A 15345-nucleotide genomic window follows, 5' to 3' on the forward strand; every position below is an offset into this window, starting at 1 on the left:
TTAAGAACAACAGTTAAAAACAAAGCAAAACAAAAACAGCTAAGTTATCTCTGGGACACCTCTTAAAAATCAGTCACAGATACTGCTGATCACAAACCAGAAACCAACTTATTTCTTAGTTGGGTCTATCATCAATTTAAATGTCACTTAAAAATGCTGTGACAAAAAAGCAGGCCCAGTCTGCTTCTACACACCTAGAATAAAGAGAGACACAGGAGAGAGTTTGCCTTTCTTTGAATCACAGCAAAGCACTTTGCTCTGGTGAGACCTCACCTGGAGTACTGTGTCCAGGTCTGGAGCACTCAATATAGGAAGGACATGGACCTGATGGAGCAGGACCAGAGGAGGGCCATGAAAATGATCAAGGGGTTTGGAGCACCTCTGCTATGAGGACAGGCTGAGGGAGCTGGGGGTGTTCAATCTGGAGAAGAGGAGGAGGCTCCAGGGAGACCTAATAGCAGCCTGCCAGTAGCTGAAGGCTACAGGAAGGATGGGGAGAGACTGTTTGCAAAGGCCTGCAGTGACAGGACAAGGGGCAATGGCTTCAAATTGGAGAAGAGTAGATGTAGATAGGATATTAAGAACAAGTTCTTTAGTATGAGGGTGGTGGAACACTGGAACAGGCTGCCCAGGGAGGTGGTCGAGGCCCCATGCCTGGAGATATTCAACGTGAGGCTCAATGAGGCCCTGGGCAACCTGGTCTAGTTGGGGATGTCCCTGCTGACTGCAGGGAGGTTGGACTGGATGACCCTGGGAGGTCCCTTCCAGCCTGGACCATTCTATGATTCAATGATTGATTATCCTTATAAAAACCCAAACCACGTACTTTTTCCTAAGAAGAGACAGAACACTGCCTTTGCCTTCGTGTCCCACCAACCAGGAAATATAATGGAGAGGCTTCACCCTAAAAGAAAATGTGAAGGAGATGAAACATCAGCAGTAGTATTTCACAGAAAGAACTCAATCACTAGAAATGACTAAAATAAGCACTGCCTATTCCTTCAAGCCAAGTTTTGCATGGAGGCAGCATTAGGATAATAAGCTAAAAACGTGGGAGCTGAGAACACAACGACTGATGTGAGTCAGTGAGGAGTGACATTCATCAGCTGTGCCCCAGCTCCACTCCATTTGTAACAGGAACCATATCTGCATCAGTTCATTTTTAAAAGTGCTCTCCTAGCTGAAGCAAAGTGATGTGAATGGATCCAGGCTAGAGGAGGGGAGATTTAGACTAGCCCTTTGGAAGAAATTCTTCACTGTGAGGGTGGTGAGACACTGGCACAGGTTGCCCAGGGAGGTGGTGGAAGCCTCATCCCTGGAGGTTTTCAAGGCCAGGCTGGATGTGGCTCTGAGCAACCTGCTGTACTGTGAGGTGTCCCTGCCCATGGCAGGGGATTGGAACTAGATGATCCTTGAGGTCCCTTCCCACCCTAACAATGCTATGATTCTAAATAGCCACTGGCTCTGCAGGTCTGGGCCACTTCACCCTCCCTGCAGTCAGGGGTGACCTCCTCACCACTGGTCTGTCAGTCTGTATTTTAATTCACCATGGGGGAACCAGCTGCAGCAGGATCACTATCTTTCTCACCACGTGGTGGCAAGCCCACACTACTCAGTACATGAACCAGTAAGGAAATGCAGCACCACTGTACCTGTAATACTGTTGCTGTGGTGGAAGTGCCCAAGTGATACTCAGTGAATGAACCTTCCTGATGGGAACAACTGAACACAAAGACATTGATGAGTGTTAATGACTTAGGCAGAGATGAGGATTGTTACAGGATTCAGAACCACAGAGAGCTCTTCTACAAAGAATTCACATCACACAGCTTAGAAGGCATGGAAAGCATTCACTTTCTACTTACCCCTGTAAAGCCTGTGGAATTCTGGTGTGTCAAATGGCTGAGTCAGGTGGGCAAAGCTGGGTTTGGGTAAACCACTTCAAAGCAAAATTGAGAGTATGAGGTTACTGGCAAGGATTCAGGCTTCACTGAGATAATCACCAGAAAGCACCCATAGCTCTGGCTTGACAGAGGCAGTAGAGCAGACAAGCAGAACATGGCCCTCCAGGAGAGCAGCCAGGATCCAGACCCAGCCCAAACTGGAAAGCAGCCTGGCACTTGCCTTCTGCCTGCACAGAGCAGCAGCCCAAGACTAGGATACCCCCACCAACTCCTCCCTCTCCTCCTTTCCAAGGCAGTAACAGCAAAAAGCTTGCCTTCATTACTGGGGAAGGGAAAGACAAGCATAGCAAACAACTCCCTGTGTTGGCCCTGGATCACAAAACCCTGATGGATTGCCTTGTGGGGAAGGAGGAACAACAAGGACATCTCTGGGATGGCATTAAGCTTCACAAGCACATTTCCATGCAACACAAACACACACCTTGCATAAAGCAGAAAATGAAGGGGAAGTAAAATGCTTTTCAAGTCAGTCAACATTCACATTGGAATGAACTGTGAACAAAAGGGGCCAAGTTCTGAGCAGCTGCCACCCTAAGATAGGATGTTCATTTACTTTCTTGATTGTTTTTGACACAGAGCAAAAATAACCACCTAGGTTTGAGTGATTTTCATAAAAATCCAGGCATCAGCAGAGATTAAGCAAATGCTGCTGCAAGTTAGCACCAGACAGCTTGCAGGCTGAATAATTGTGAAGCATAAACAAAGCCTTTCTGAAAGCCAAAAAAAATGAATTCCAGTCTTTCATTCCCCTCCTTTCTGCACAGGGAAGTTAATGAACAAATCCTCATTTCCTTAGTTTCTCCATTAAGGGATTTTCCCCCCACCCCCCACTCAAAGCCATCATTGAGAATAGGTCATTTCATACTTTGTAATGCCTTTATCCATCAAAAACCTCTTACTTATTTGGGATCTTGGAGAAGATCTCTGTCACCCACTTTTCCAATGTATCCAGTGTTTCTAATGAGGAGAGAGAAAGAAAACACAGAAAGCCAGCAATGCAATTTCCTGAAGATCCACCACAAGGCCTTTTATCTTTTCTCACCAGGTGTTGGTTCAGAGAGGCTGCCAGTCAGTCCATCTTAAAATTCCAAAGTTCTAAATCAAAAGCTACAAACCTGCTGGCTTCAGCCTGTTTGTAATTGCCACCGGACTTGGGCCACAGCTCTGGTTCTGTACCTAGTGCTGAACTCTTAGGCTGATTGAAAAGGGATGTAAAGTCCAGCAGCATCTGGTGTGAAAATGAATTGCTGACCTCAGGATCTACTGGATCACCAGTAGTTGAAAGACTCATTCCATCACTGTGTCCAGAGCACACACAGAGGAATGTTCACACCCAAGTGCAGTCTTGCACTGCTAAGAATTCATTTTCCTCATCCTCTTTAAGGAAAGAAATTATCAGGGAACAGAAGTTCCAGGGTTTTACAGGTGACCAATTGGAAACTGCTTGTTTAAGCAAGTGCTCTGAACTCTCGAGTGATGCTGTACATCATAGGATCAGAGGATGTTAGGGTTTGGAAGGGACCTGAGGAGATCATAGAGTCCAACCCCCCCGCTGCCAGGGCAGGACCATAGAATTTAGCACAGCTCACACAAGAACATATCCTGACAGGGCTGGAAAGTCTCCAGAGAAGGAGACTCCACAACCTCTCTGGGGCAGCCTGTTCCAGTGCTCTGTGACCCTCACAGTGAAGAAGTTTCTGCTCATGTTGAGGTGGAACCTCCTGTGCTGTAGTTTATCTCCATTGCCCCTTGTCCTATCACAGGGTGCAAGTGAGCAGAGCCTGTCCCCTCCCTCTTGACACCCAGCCCTCATATTTATAGACATTGATCAAATTCCCTCTCAATCTTCTCCAGACTACACAGCCCCAGGGCTCTCAGCCTTTCCTCATCAGGCAGTGCTCCAGTCCATCATTCTTGTAGCTCTCCATTGGACTCTCTCCAGCAGATCCCTGTCCCTCTTGAACTGGGGAGCCCTGAACTGGATGCAATATTCCAGGTGAGGTCTCACCAGGGCAGAGTAGAGGGGGAGGAGAACCTCCCTGGATCTACTGGACACACTCCTCTTAATGAACCCCAGGATCCCATTGGCCTTCTTGGCCACAAGGGCACATTGCTGTCCCATGCAGAACTTGTTGTCCACCAGCACTCCCAGATCCTTCTCCACAGGGCTGCTCTCCAGCAGATCACCTCCTAACCTGTACTGCTGCAGTTTATTCTTCTTTCCCAGCTGCAGGACTCTGCACTTACCCTTGTTGAACCTCATTAGCTTCCTCTCTGCCCAGCTATCAGTCTGTCCAAGTCTCACTGAATGGCCACACAGCCTTCAGGCATCTCAGCCAAGCCTCCCACTTTGGTATTATCAGCAAACTTAATGAGCAGACACATGTTAAACAGCAACCAAGAGGAGGGGGAAAATCATGGTTTCTTCTGTATTAACAGACAGAAATACAAAGTTGGCCTGGCTGCCCATCAGCTACATGATGTTCCTAGTCACCAGAAGAAACATCACCATGTAAATTACTATTCAACAGGCACTTTACAGTCTAGACAGAAAAGAAAAAGCACAGAAGGAAAGAATTACCACCTCTGTTATTCCCATTTCCACTTTACAGATGGGAACTGCAATCAGTTTGAGCACTCAAGAAAACCCCCAAGCACATCCATAACTTGGATACACACACAGCTATTTATTTCCAGCACAGGTCTCTACTGCATGCATCACTTCTAAGACATGTCTTCTCAGCAGCAGCAACCCAGAGGGCAGAAGTCTGCTGACATGAAACTCAATCCACTTGCAAAGAATTTTTCAGGCTATGGTGGGGAAAAAGCCCAAAGCCCTTCCACCTGTACCCTTCCTAGAGAAATGTGTTTTAACAGCTCTTGCCAAACAGGGCAACTGGGAGAACCCCTGTCAGGTTCCCCATCATGATCTGTGGAGGTTCACAGTTGATGGCAGTACCATGAAGTTGTTTAAGTAGTCTGACTCTGCATTCCAACAAGATTCTGTTTGAAACAGATCTTGGACGTTTAACCTCCCGTGTTAATCTGGAACGGATTCAACAGCTCCAGTCAGAAGTTTCTCCAGAGGCAGGCTGACAGTAACACAGCACAACTGGTCAAGGCTTGTGTCACTTGCAAATCAGGAAGGAACAGACAAAGTTACCTTTAGATTGCACAACCAAAGTCATGTAGTGAGCAGAGTAATGGCGCTGCCAGAAGTCCCTCAGCCTGGTGTAGGTGTCAATGTTGTTCCTTATGGGCTCGTGCTTGAGCGTCTCCGCGTTACCTGCGGGCAGAAATCACACAATGCTCCAGGCCAAAAGGGACCTCCAAAGGTCATCCAGTCTGACCTCTCTGCAGTCAGCAGGGACATCCCCAACTAGATCAGGTTGCCCAGGGCCTTGTCAAGCATCACCTTGAATATCTCCAGGGATAGGGCCTCAGCCACCTCCCTGGGCAACCTGTTCCACTGTTCCACCACCCTCATAGTAAAGAACCTGTTCCTAACATCCAATCTCAATCTGCCCTTCTCTAGTTTGACCCTTGTTCTGTCACTGCAGACCTTTGCAAATAGTCTCTCTCCAGCATTCCTGTAGCCTTCACTTACTGGCAGGCTGCTATTATGTCTCCCTGAAGCCTCCTCTTCTCCAGGCTGAACACCCCCAGCTCCCTCAGCCTGTCCTCATAGCAGAGGTGCTCCAAGCCCCTGATCATTTTCGTGGCCCTCCTCTGGACCCTCTCCATCAGGTCCATGTCCTTCCTATCTTGAGGACTCCAGAGCACAGTGTCAGAATCACCTCTCCAGATCTGCTGGCAACACATCTCTGGATACAGCCCAGGCTGTGATTGGCCCAGTACCTAGACCCTAGTTACTGTAAGGCCACGTATACCAAGGATCTTCTTTCCTGCCCTTGTATTGAACATGGTCACAGTCACATGTTAAAAATACCTGACAGAACTCTGGAGTTAAAGGAATGTGGACTGAGATTTAGCATCTCCCAGTCTCTAGTTCCTATGAGAAGGGAGGACAGAGCCCCTCCTGCACTACTGGTCACCTGTACCATGCACTGCACAGCTCACTGCATGTTGCAAGCTCTTCCCTCACCAATGGAACTTGCAGAACCAGGGAGGGAAAGAGAGAGGGAAAAAAAGTATGCTGTACAGTACAGGTCACTAGAGACATGTATGAAAAATCTCAGCTAACTCTGCACCACATTACATGATGCTCCCCAGCACCATGATGGTGAGGGAGCTCTCTGCTGTCCAGGATGTAAAGAACCAACTTGCTTTCTGCTCCCGTCGCACAGCTGTGTACTTCTGCAAGTCCAACAGTGAATTCCTGACTTTGAGAAGCTTCCTTAGGCACAAACCAAGAAACATTTTTTCCCCCCCACCCAGGAAATTTTAATAGCAAAAAAAAAAAAAAGCAAGCTTAAGCAAGACAGAGATGACTCAGAGGGCACCACCTCTACATTAACATCAAGTTACAGGATTTCACCTCTAGGGCAAGCTAGCAGCAAAAAGCAGTGCCGGAATGAAAAGCACCTTACACAGCAGACAGCTGCTTTTGTTCTCAAGCACTGTGCTGTAAAATGAGTAGCCACTTTAATACTTCTGAGAAAGGTTAGTGTTTGCTGTGATAAGATAGCTCATGATAAGATAGTGCACCTTTTAAGTGGTGAAAAGTTTATCGCTGCTTGATAACATCAATTCAGAACTCACCCCAAAAAAACTTCTTCATCGGATGTCCAGGCTTGGCAAGACTCCCAAAGAGCATCTCCTTTCTGTTTGCATCAGAGGGTCTTGCTAGCTGATACTCTGCCAATGGAAACAATTTTCAGTGGCATGCATGGAAATTTGAGGTCATGTTCTCACAGAACAAAGCAAAGCACAAACCTCAACCAAACTGAGAAGCAGACACACCAGATGTGACCTGCGATGTGCTTTCATGTAGGATGGAGTGGGGAAACGGGGTAAGAAGCAGGACTTGCTAACAAGTGAGCTTCAGTCCAGAGAAGGGGAAAAGCACAGCTCCTTGCTGAGAAGTGAAGATAAGGATAAGGAGGGGAAGCATGTAAAGCCCCAACCTGCCCTGTTTGGACACTCTCCATCTGTTCAGTTTGATGGGAACCAAAGGCTATTGACATTCTACAGGGTCAGGCCTTGCAGAAAGGGACAGAGAACAAATTACAAACCTGCTGCCCCTGTACATCACACAGAAAAACTTCTGGCCTAGCAACAAAATAAGAAATGGAAAGCTTAACAAGGTACTCTAAAAAAATGAAGCTCTGCAATCAGTTTACACCAGTTTGGGTGCTCTGCCAAAATTTTACCTTCTTGAGCTGCATTTTCTTGTTCCTGTTTCTGCTGGTATTAAGAGAGGTGCAGAGAAGAGCTCTTTTGGCTGGGTTATGCTGCAGCCAGCTAATCAAGCTGACAATTTACTGGGCAGCTCATTACTATAGTGTCAGTACAAGGGAAGGAGAAGATTTGCATGACCAAGGCAGGGCAAGTGAAGGCATAGACTGGCTTAAGCTGTTGAAGAACCACACCTTAATTGACAGGCCCTTGCCTACATTGACACTGAATCACTAAGATCAAGTTGCTCTTTTTCCCTTGCCAGAAGAGGAGGTCTTGGAGTAGATATTTGAACCACTTGGTGTATCTGCCAACAGCAGGGCTTCTTCTAAACCTGTGTATTTTTATAGGTAGTCTGAGGGTATTTGTTACATCTTGGGGAAAAAGAGTGAACACTCCACTCACTTCTACACCTGGTTCAATTTCTTATCTGTGAAGCAGTTGTGCAGTAAGGTGTTAGAGACAAGTACAAGCACCTCAATTCATTGCATCAACTCCACATAGGACTGAAAAGAGCACTGGGGCTATAGGGATGTAGTTCACTGAAGGACATCCACATGTTCAAGTAACTGCCCCACCAGTTACTGCCAAACCACTTAAAACTCTTAACTTCTAATTCAAGAAATGAGAGGATAAACTTCTGCAGTGATGGCCTCACATTCAGTCTCTCTCATCTAACGGCCACTGATATCTGTTGAACTTAAACTGAAAAGCTAGCTCTCTGTCAAGTTAGGTGAACTTGACTGAAGCTCAGAATGGAACCCCATGACCAGTGTCACCAAACAGGTTAAGGAATATGAGCTCAACATAAAGGAAAAGGTACTTTTACTTACCACTGTCTACAGCCTCGACTTCTCGGTCGATTGCATCCCTGATCATTAGTGGGTGAATAAAGAACTGTGCCCACCTAGGAAACAAAAGAATCACACATTTCTCTTCAGTGTCTACTGAAATAGGGTAAAACCCCAGTGATTAAACCCAGCATCTGCTATTTCAGTTTACAATGTTGCTTGTCTGACTACAAATGATGTAACCCTGGACTATAGTGTCTTGAGGAAGACTAAGTGCCAGTTGTGCGACACTAGCTGAAACCAAGGGGCAAGGGTTCCCTGCACACCAAATGGCAACGAACTGGTTGGGCACAGCAGGGCATGACATTCACGGGTGCAGGACTGCCTGCACTTACAACCCAAGAATGATCATACCAGGTCAAGACAAGACCTAGTCTGGTTCCTGGTTCTGACAGGGACCAGTATCAGATGCTTCAGATGAAATCCTCAGCTGTTCATTAGGAACAATCATAGAATCACAGAATCAACCAGGTTGGAAAAGACCTCAGAGATCATCAAGTCCAACCTAATACCTAACATCTCATGACAACTAAACCATGGCTCCAAGTGCCACATCCAATCCTTTTTTGAACACCTCCAGGGATGGTGACTCCACCACCTCCCTGGGCAGCACATTCCAATGGCAAATCTCTCTTTCTGTGAAGAACTTGCTAAGATCAAGCCTAAACTTCCCCCTGTACAGCTTGAGACTGTGTCCTCTTATTCTGCCACTGGTTGCCTGGGAAAAGAGACCAACCCCCACCTGGCTACAACCTCCTTTCAGGTAGCTGTAAAGAGCAATAAGGTCTCCCCTGAGCCTCCTCTTCTCCATGCTAAACACCCCCAGCTCCCTCAGCCTCTCCTGATAGGGTAATACAGCCCTAAGGAATGTTCCTTCCTAACTGCAGGCAAAAAATTATTATGTCCTGAAATGTAGTTTTTTTAATATCCAATACAATTTTACTGTCTACTATAAAAGTCAGTGTTGCCATCTGGATTCATCTCCTCTCCTGTACACATAGAGAGCAGAGCAAGGGAAAGGGACAGATCTACAGTGAAAACTCTGCAGAAGGCTGACAGAAAATCTAGGATGTGTTTAATTTCTGATCTAGGATGTGTTTAATTTACTGATGCATTGAACTGACTGAAGCATGAGGTTAACAGTAATACAGAATACAGAATTAACCAGGTTGGAAAAGACCTTGGAGATCAAGTCCAACCTATCACCCAACACCATCAACTTTAGTTTAGTTGATGAGGCACCAAGTGCCTCATCCAGTCTCTTTTATGGCTGGCAGTTCCACAGATACAGGACTCCCTAAGCTCAAGACTACTGTAAGGTGATGTCTTCCAACCTCTTCAGATCCCCAAGTGCTTGAATGACCAGAAATCACCAGCACCATTCATTTAGGCTTTTTATGAGATGTTGCTCTACAGGACTCCTCCTTTCTGTCTTTCCCCTCCACCAAGGGAGCTGCTGTGACAGGTTGGAAGTAATTTTTTTCCTTCTTCTTTCACACTTCCAAACATCTAAAAAAGTTAGATTAAAGTGCAAATGCAAACTGAATTTGGCCCAGTGAAGTAAGATTTAGGCAATACATGGTAAAATGTGCAAACACTTGCTCTTGGTGTCACTGCAGGAATCTGGTTTGTGCAAGTCAATTGGCAGTGGAGGCTGCTGTCCCACAAGGATACTCGGCTGCCATGCCCCCATGAGTGAGTTCATGGAACAGATCATCCTGAGTGCAATAACACAGCACTTAGAGGATGGCCAAGGGATCAGGCCCAGCCAGCATGGATTTAGGAAGGGCAGGTCCTGCCTGACCAACCTGATCTCCTTCTATGATCAGGTGACCCGCCTGGTGGATGTGGGGAGGCCTGTTGATGTAGTCTACCTGGACCTCAGCAAGGCCTTTGACACCGTCCCCCATAGCAAACTGCTGGCCAAGCTGTCAGCCCCTGGCTTGGACGGGAGCACACTGCGATGGGTTAGGAACTGGCTGGAGGGCCGAGTGAATGTGGTGAATGGTGCCACATCCAGCTGGCAGCCAGTCACTAGTGGTGTGCCCCAAGGATCAGTGCTGGGCCCTGTGCTCTTTAACATCTTTATTGATGATCTGGATGAGGGCATTGAGTCCATCATCAGTAAATTTGCTGACGACACCAAGCTGGGGGCAAGAGTTGATCTGCTGGAGGGTAGAGAGGCTCTGCAGAGAGACCTCGACAGGCTGGACAGACGGGCAGAGTCCAAGGGCAGGAGATTGAACACATCCAAATGCCGGGTTCTGCACATTGGCCACAACAACCCCATGCAGTGCTACAGGCTGGGGTCAGAGTGGCTGGAGAGCAGCCAGGCAGAGAGGGACCTGGGGGTAATGGTTGATGGTAGGCTTAACATGAGCCTGCAGTGTGCCCAGGCAGCCAAGAGGGCCAATGGCATCCTGGCCTGCATCAAGAACAGTGTGGCCAGAAGGAGCAGGGAGGTCATTCTGCCCCTGTACACTGCACTGGTTAGGCCACACCTCGAGTACTGTGTCCAGTTCTGGGCCCCTCAGTTTAGGAAGGAGGTTGACTTGCTGGAACGAGTCCAGAGAAGAGCAACAAAGTTGGTGAGGGGTTTGGAACACAAGCCCTACGAGGAGAGGCTGAGGGAGCTGGGGCTGCTTAGCCTGGAGAAGAGGAGACTCAGGGGTGACCTTATTGCTCTCTACAACTACCTGAAGGGAGGTTGTAGACAGGCTGATGATGGTCTCTTCTCCCAGGCACCCAGTACCAGAACAAGAGGACACAGTCTCAGGCTGCGCCAGGGGAGGTTCAGGTTGGATGTTAGGAAGAAGTTCTATACAGAAAGAGTGATTGCCCATTGGAATGGGTTGCCCGGGGAGGTGGTGGAGTCGCCGTCATTGAAGGTGTTCAGGAGGAGACTTGATGGGGTGCTTGGTGCCATGGGTTAGCTGTTTGGGTGGGTTGGATTGGTTGATGGGTTGGACACGATGATCTTGAAGGTCTCTTCCAACCTGGTTTGGTTTATTCTAATAAAGGTTTATTCTAATCTCCTTTCCCTTGAGGAAACCATGCCAAAAGCTGGACCTCTGTTGTCCCAGAATATCCCACAGCACAGACCAACATATCTAATACTTTTTGGCAAGAGATATGCACCTAACTGACTAACCTGTATCATGAGCACAGCATCCTTTTGAAGCACATTCTGTACTGCAACTCTCAAGGCTGCCCTCCCACCCGCCATGAGGGCTTACACTCAGGAACAAAGAAACTTGGAAAACAACCACTCGCTCTCTCAGGACAGGTATTTCAGAGGATGAGTCCATGGGACTCTGAGACCACAAAATCATAGAATGGTCTGGTAATAAGGGATCTCCAATGGTCATCCAGTCCAACCTCCCCACAGTCAGCAGGGATATCCCCAGTTGAGATCAGGTTGCCCAGGGCCTTGTCGAGCCTCACCTTGAATACTTCCAGGGAAGAAGCCTCAGCCACCTCCCTGAGCAACCTGTTGCAGTGTTCCACCACCCTCATAGTAAAGAACTTGTTCCTCACGTCCAATCTAAATCTGCTCTTCTCTAGTTTGAAGCCATTGCCCTTCATTCTGTCACTGCAGGCCTTTGCAAGCAGTCTCCCTGCAGCCTTCCTGTAGCCCCCTTCAGACACTGGCAGGCTGCTATTAGGTCTCCCTGGAGCCTCCTCCTCTTCTCCGTTCTGAACACCCCCAGCTCCCTCAGCCTGTCCTCATAGCAGAGGTGCTCCAAACCTCTGATCATTTTCATAGCCCTCCTCTGGACCCTCTCCATCAGGTCCATGTCCTTCCTATCTTGAGGACTCCAGACCTGGACACAGTACTCCAGGTAAGGTCTCACCAGAGAAGAGCAAAGTGGCAGAATCACCTCTCTGGATCTGCTGGCCACACATCTTTTGGTGCAGCCCAGGCTGTGATTTGCTTTCTGTGCTGCAAGCTCACACTGCCTACTCATGTCCAGCTTCTCATCCATCAGTCCCCCAAGTCCTTTTCCACAGGGCTGCTTTCTAACATCTCATCCCCCAGTCTCTATTGATAGTGAGGACTGTCCTGGCTACTTCCCCCTAAACAGCTGTCACGCTGCTTAAGATTTATCCTGCCACCAATGCTACTTAAAAAAACACAAATCCAAAAGCATGAAGACTTAGACATGGATCCTAGACACCCAACTGCACTGGCTCTGCCTCACAGACATTAACCTGCCCAAAGGGAAGTAGTCTTTCCTTGGATCCAAGAGCCACTGTTGTAGGGCGAGTACCTACGGGCATTGAGCAACACCCTTCATCCCAAAATGAAGAAGAGCTACACCCAAGCTCCTGAGGCACACAAACATTTCTGCACACCTAGTCACCATTCCTGTGAAGTTACCTATCCAGTGCTTCTTTGAAGTACTTCCTCTGCACATCAAACTGGAAGACTGTCCGCTCGCAGTCGGTCGAAGCGTTGTCACTGCCCCCATGCTTCTTCAGGAACACATCAAACCCATTCTCATCTGGGTACTTCAAGCTGCCCATAAAAACCACTGGGGGGGGGGAAGAAAAGCAGCAAGATTACCAAAATGACAATAATTTGCTGTTCCAACTGGCAGCTACAGTTATCCTTCCTCAGCACAGTGCTACCAACAATTGACTCACAGCTCACAAGCAGAGGTTAACTACTAAACAGCAATAGACTGTGCACGACTGCCGTGATCTGCCTTCAGCAGGGGGCTTAAAGAGACTGCAGACAGCACTGCCTTTCTAGGCATGCTTGGCTTCCCTAAGTCAAGACTTGTATTTTTAGAGAGGTCTAGACAGAAATTTCATGTGGTTCCTGGCCCTGCTTGTCTTACATCTGAGCCTTTGCTAGGGACAAAGGTGTGCAGCAGCAGCCTAGTTCATAAAGCCACTGGTCACGTGCACATTGCACAAAGAACAGTAAAGTGTACCCGAGGACACAACCTGACGGAGTGAGAGGCACCTTCTCTTCTTCCAGGTGGGGTCTCACTAGGGCAGAACAGAGGGGGAGGAGAACCCCCCTGCATCTGCTGGACACACTCCTCTTAATCCACCCCAGGATCCCATTGGCCTTCTTGGCCACAAGGGCACATTGCTGTCCCGTGCAGAACTTCTTGTCCACCAGCACTCCCAGGTCCTTCTCCACAGGGCTGCTCTCCAGCAGATCACCTCCTAACCTGTACTGCTGCAGTTTATGCTTCCTTCCCAGCTGCAGGACTCTGCACTTAACCTTGTTGAACCTTATTAGGTTCCTCTCTGCCCAGCTCTCAGTCTGTCCAAGTCTTGCTGAAAACAGCAAAGGGCACCTGAAGACACAGCCTGCCAGGGAGTATAGGGCACCTTCTGAACAGCAAAGAGCACCTGAAGACACAGCCTGGCAGGGAGTATGGGGCACCTTCTGAACAGCAAAGAGCACCTGAAGACACAGCCTGGCAGGGAGTATGGGGCACCTTCTGAACAGCAAAGAGCACCTGAAGACACAGCCTGGCAGGGAGTATGGGGCACCTTCTGAACAGCAAAGGGTACCTGAAGACACAGCCTGGCAGGGAGTATGGGGCACCTTCTGAACAGCAAAGAGCACCTGAAGACACAGCCTGGCAGGGAGTATGGGGCACCTTCTGAACAGCAAAGAGCACCTGAAGACACAGCCTGGCAGGGAGTATGGGGCACCTTCTGAACAGCAAAGAGCACCTGAAGACACAGCCTGCCAGGGAGTATGGGGCACCTTCTGAACAGCAAAGAGCACCTGAAGACACAGCCTGACAGGGAGTATGGGGCACCTTCTCCCACAGTAAGAGTTTCTTACAAATCAGTATACATGTATTTAACTAATGAAAACAGATGATAAGGTAGCTGATATCATACTAAGAGACTACAGAAAATCACACCTAGACAGCAGTTATTTTGCACTGAAGCTGGAGCAGATAAAAGAGGAGCAAACACATACTGTGTTCCAGGAAGTGTGCTAATCCAGGCAGGTCTTCAGGATCAGAGAAGCTGCCAACACCAATGGCAAGGGCTGCTGCAGACTAGAGAAAATAAAACACAGTCAGAAAGAATGCTTCAAGAAACACTCCAGGCAAATGACAGAAGCAGAAGATAAATCAGTCAGGGCATGCACAATACAAAACTCTAGTCTGAAGGCCCAGTCACAAGGTTTCAAACAACAAGAAAGTTCCCCACCTATCTTTTCACCCTACAGCTTTAAGCACTCACCTGCTTTTCTGTAGAGCCTCTCTTTCTTGCTTCTTCAGCTAACTCTTCTAATTCACTGTCATCACTGAAATCTCCATCCTTGTCCTCATCCTCCTCATCACAGTCCTCATCAAAGCCTTCTCTATCATCTTCAGTCTCGGATCCAGAGTCCTCACCTTCATTGCTTTCCTCTTCAGACCCATCAGAGTCTTCCTCCCCCTCAGACGAGGCCGCTGGGGCAAGATCCAAGTAATTCAAATCCGAAATTAAAAGTGCAGATAAGCCATTCTGCAGCTTGATGTACCTGAAAGAAGGAGCATTGGCAGAGACTCTGCTCATTTCCCAAGCCTCCACTTTCAGAACTGATCAAGTGTCTGTACTTTCTCCAACAGTTCTTCTGCTACTCAATAGCTACATGAAGAAAGATGCATTTTGAGGTAACAGCAGAAGCCCTTCTCCCCACAAGGTCAGGGAGGTAGATTTGGGCTTTAATTTCTCTCTCTGTGAAATCTTTAAGCTACTAACACCCCCTGAGAAATAGACTCATGTCCTCAGAACATGCAAACCCAAACTTCCACAGCCTGTTATGCTTGTCAGGCTCTGGGAAACATTAGGATGTGACACAATTAAGATCTTAGTCTTTGCCTCCAAATAGGCCCCAGAGACTTCACTGGATTTGATTTTATCAATGCTTCCCATTAAATGAGGCCCACAGACACTGCAGGCATGTGTCAGAAAGGAGAGATCTCCACTGCAGACTTCATAAAATAAGCCCCAGTGGGTTGGTTGGGTTGCTACCAAGCAGCAGGATAGACTTGTGTCTGTGTGTACATTCACACATACAGGTTCCTATGGATCTGTGTGCACACAGGGGTAAAAAAGACCCACAAGCCTCCTGTTCAGCACCATTCTACAACTTTTCAGGCTGAGGAATGCAGGCACCAATGCTCTGCACTGTAAGGACCTCA

General features: G+C 47.9%; 1 protein-coding gene across 1 annotated transcript in view; it reads right to left on the minus strand.

Moving 5' to 3' along the window:
* The window catches only part of NRDC (nardilysin convertase), a 40835-nt gene that overhangs the window by 20612 nt on the left and 4878 nt on the right, over positions 1-15345 (minus strand). Inside the window, exons 2-11 of the mRNA XM_068140576.1 lie at positions 14399-14681; positions 14130-14211; positions 12555-12708; positions 8156-8229; positions 6687-6782; positions 5128-5250; positions 2864-2921; positions 1866-1939; positions 1653-1722; positions 827-904 (exon numbers count right to left, since the gene is read on the minus strand). Coding sequence (XP_067996677.1) covers positions 827-904; positions 1653-1722; positions 1866-1939; positions 2864-2921; positions 5128-5250; positions 6687-6782; positions 8156-8229; positions 12555-12708; positions 14130-14211; positions 14399-14681 — 1092 coding nt within the window. The remainder of the gene's footprint in view (positions 1-826; positions 905-1652; positions 1723-1865; positions 1940-2863; positions 2922-5127; positions 5251-6686; positions 6783-8155; positions 8230-12554; positions 12709-14129; positions 14212-14398; positions 14682-15345) is intronic.

This window comes from Melanerpes formicivorus, unplaced genomic scaffold, assembly GCF_026170545.1.
Source record: "Melanerpes formicivorus ecotype bairdi unplaced genomic scaffold, bMelFor1.0.p_v2 SCAF_7, whole genome shotgun sequence".
NCBI lineage: Eukaryota > Metazoa > Chordata > Aves > Piciformes > Picidae > Melanerpes > Melanerpes formicivorus.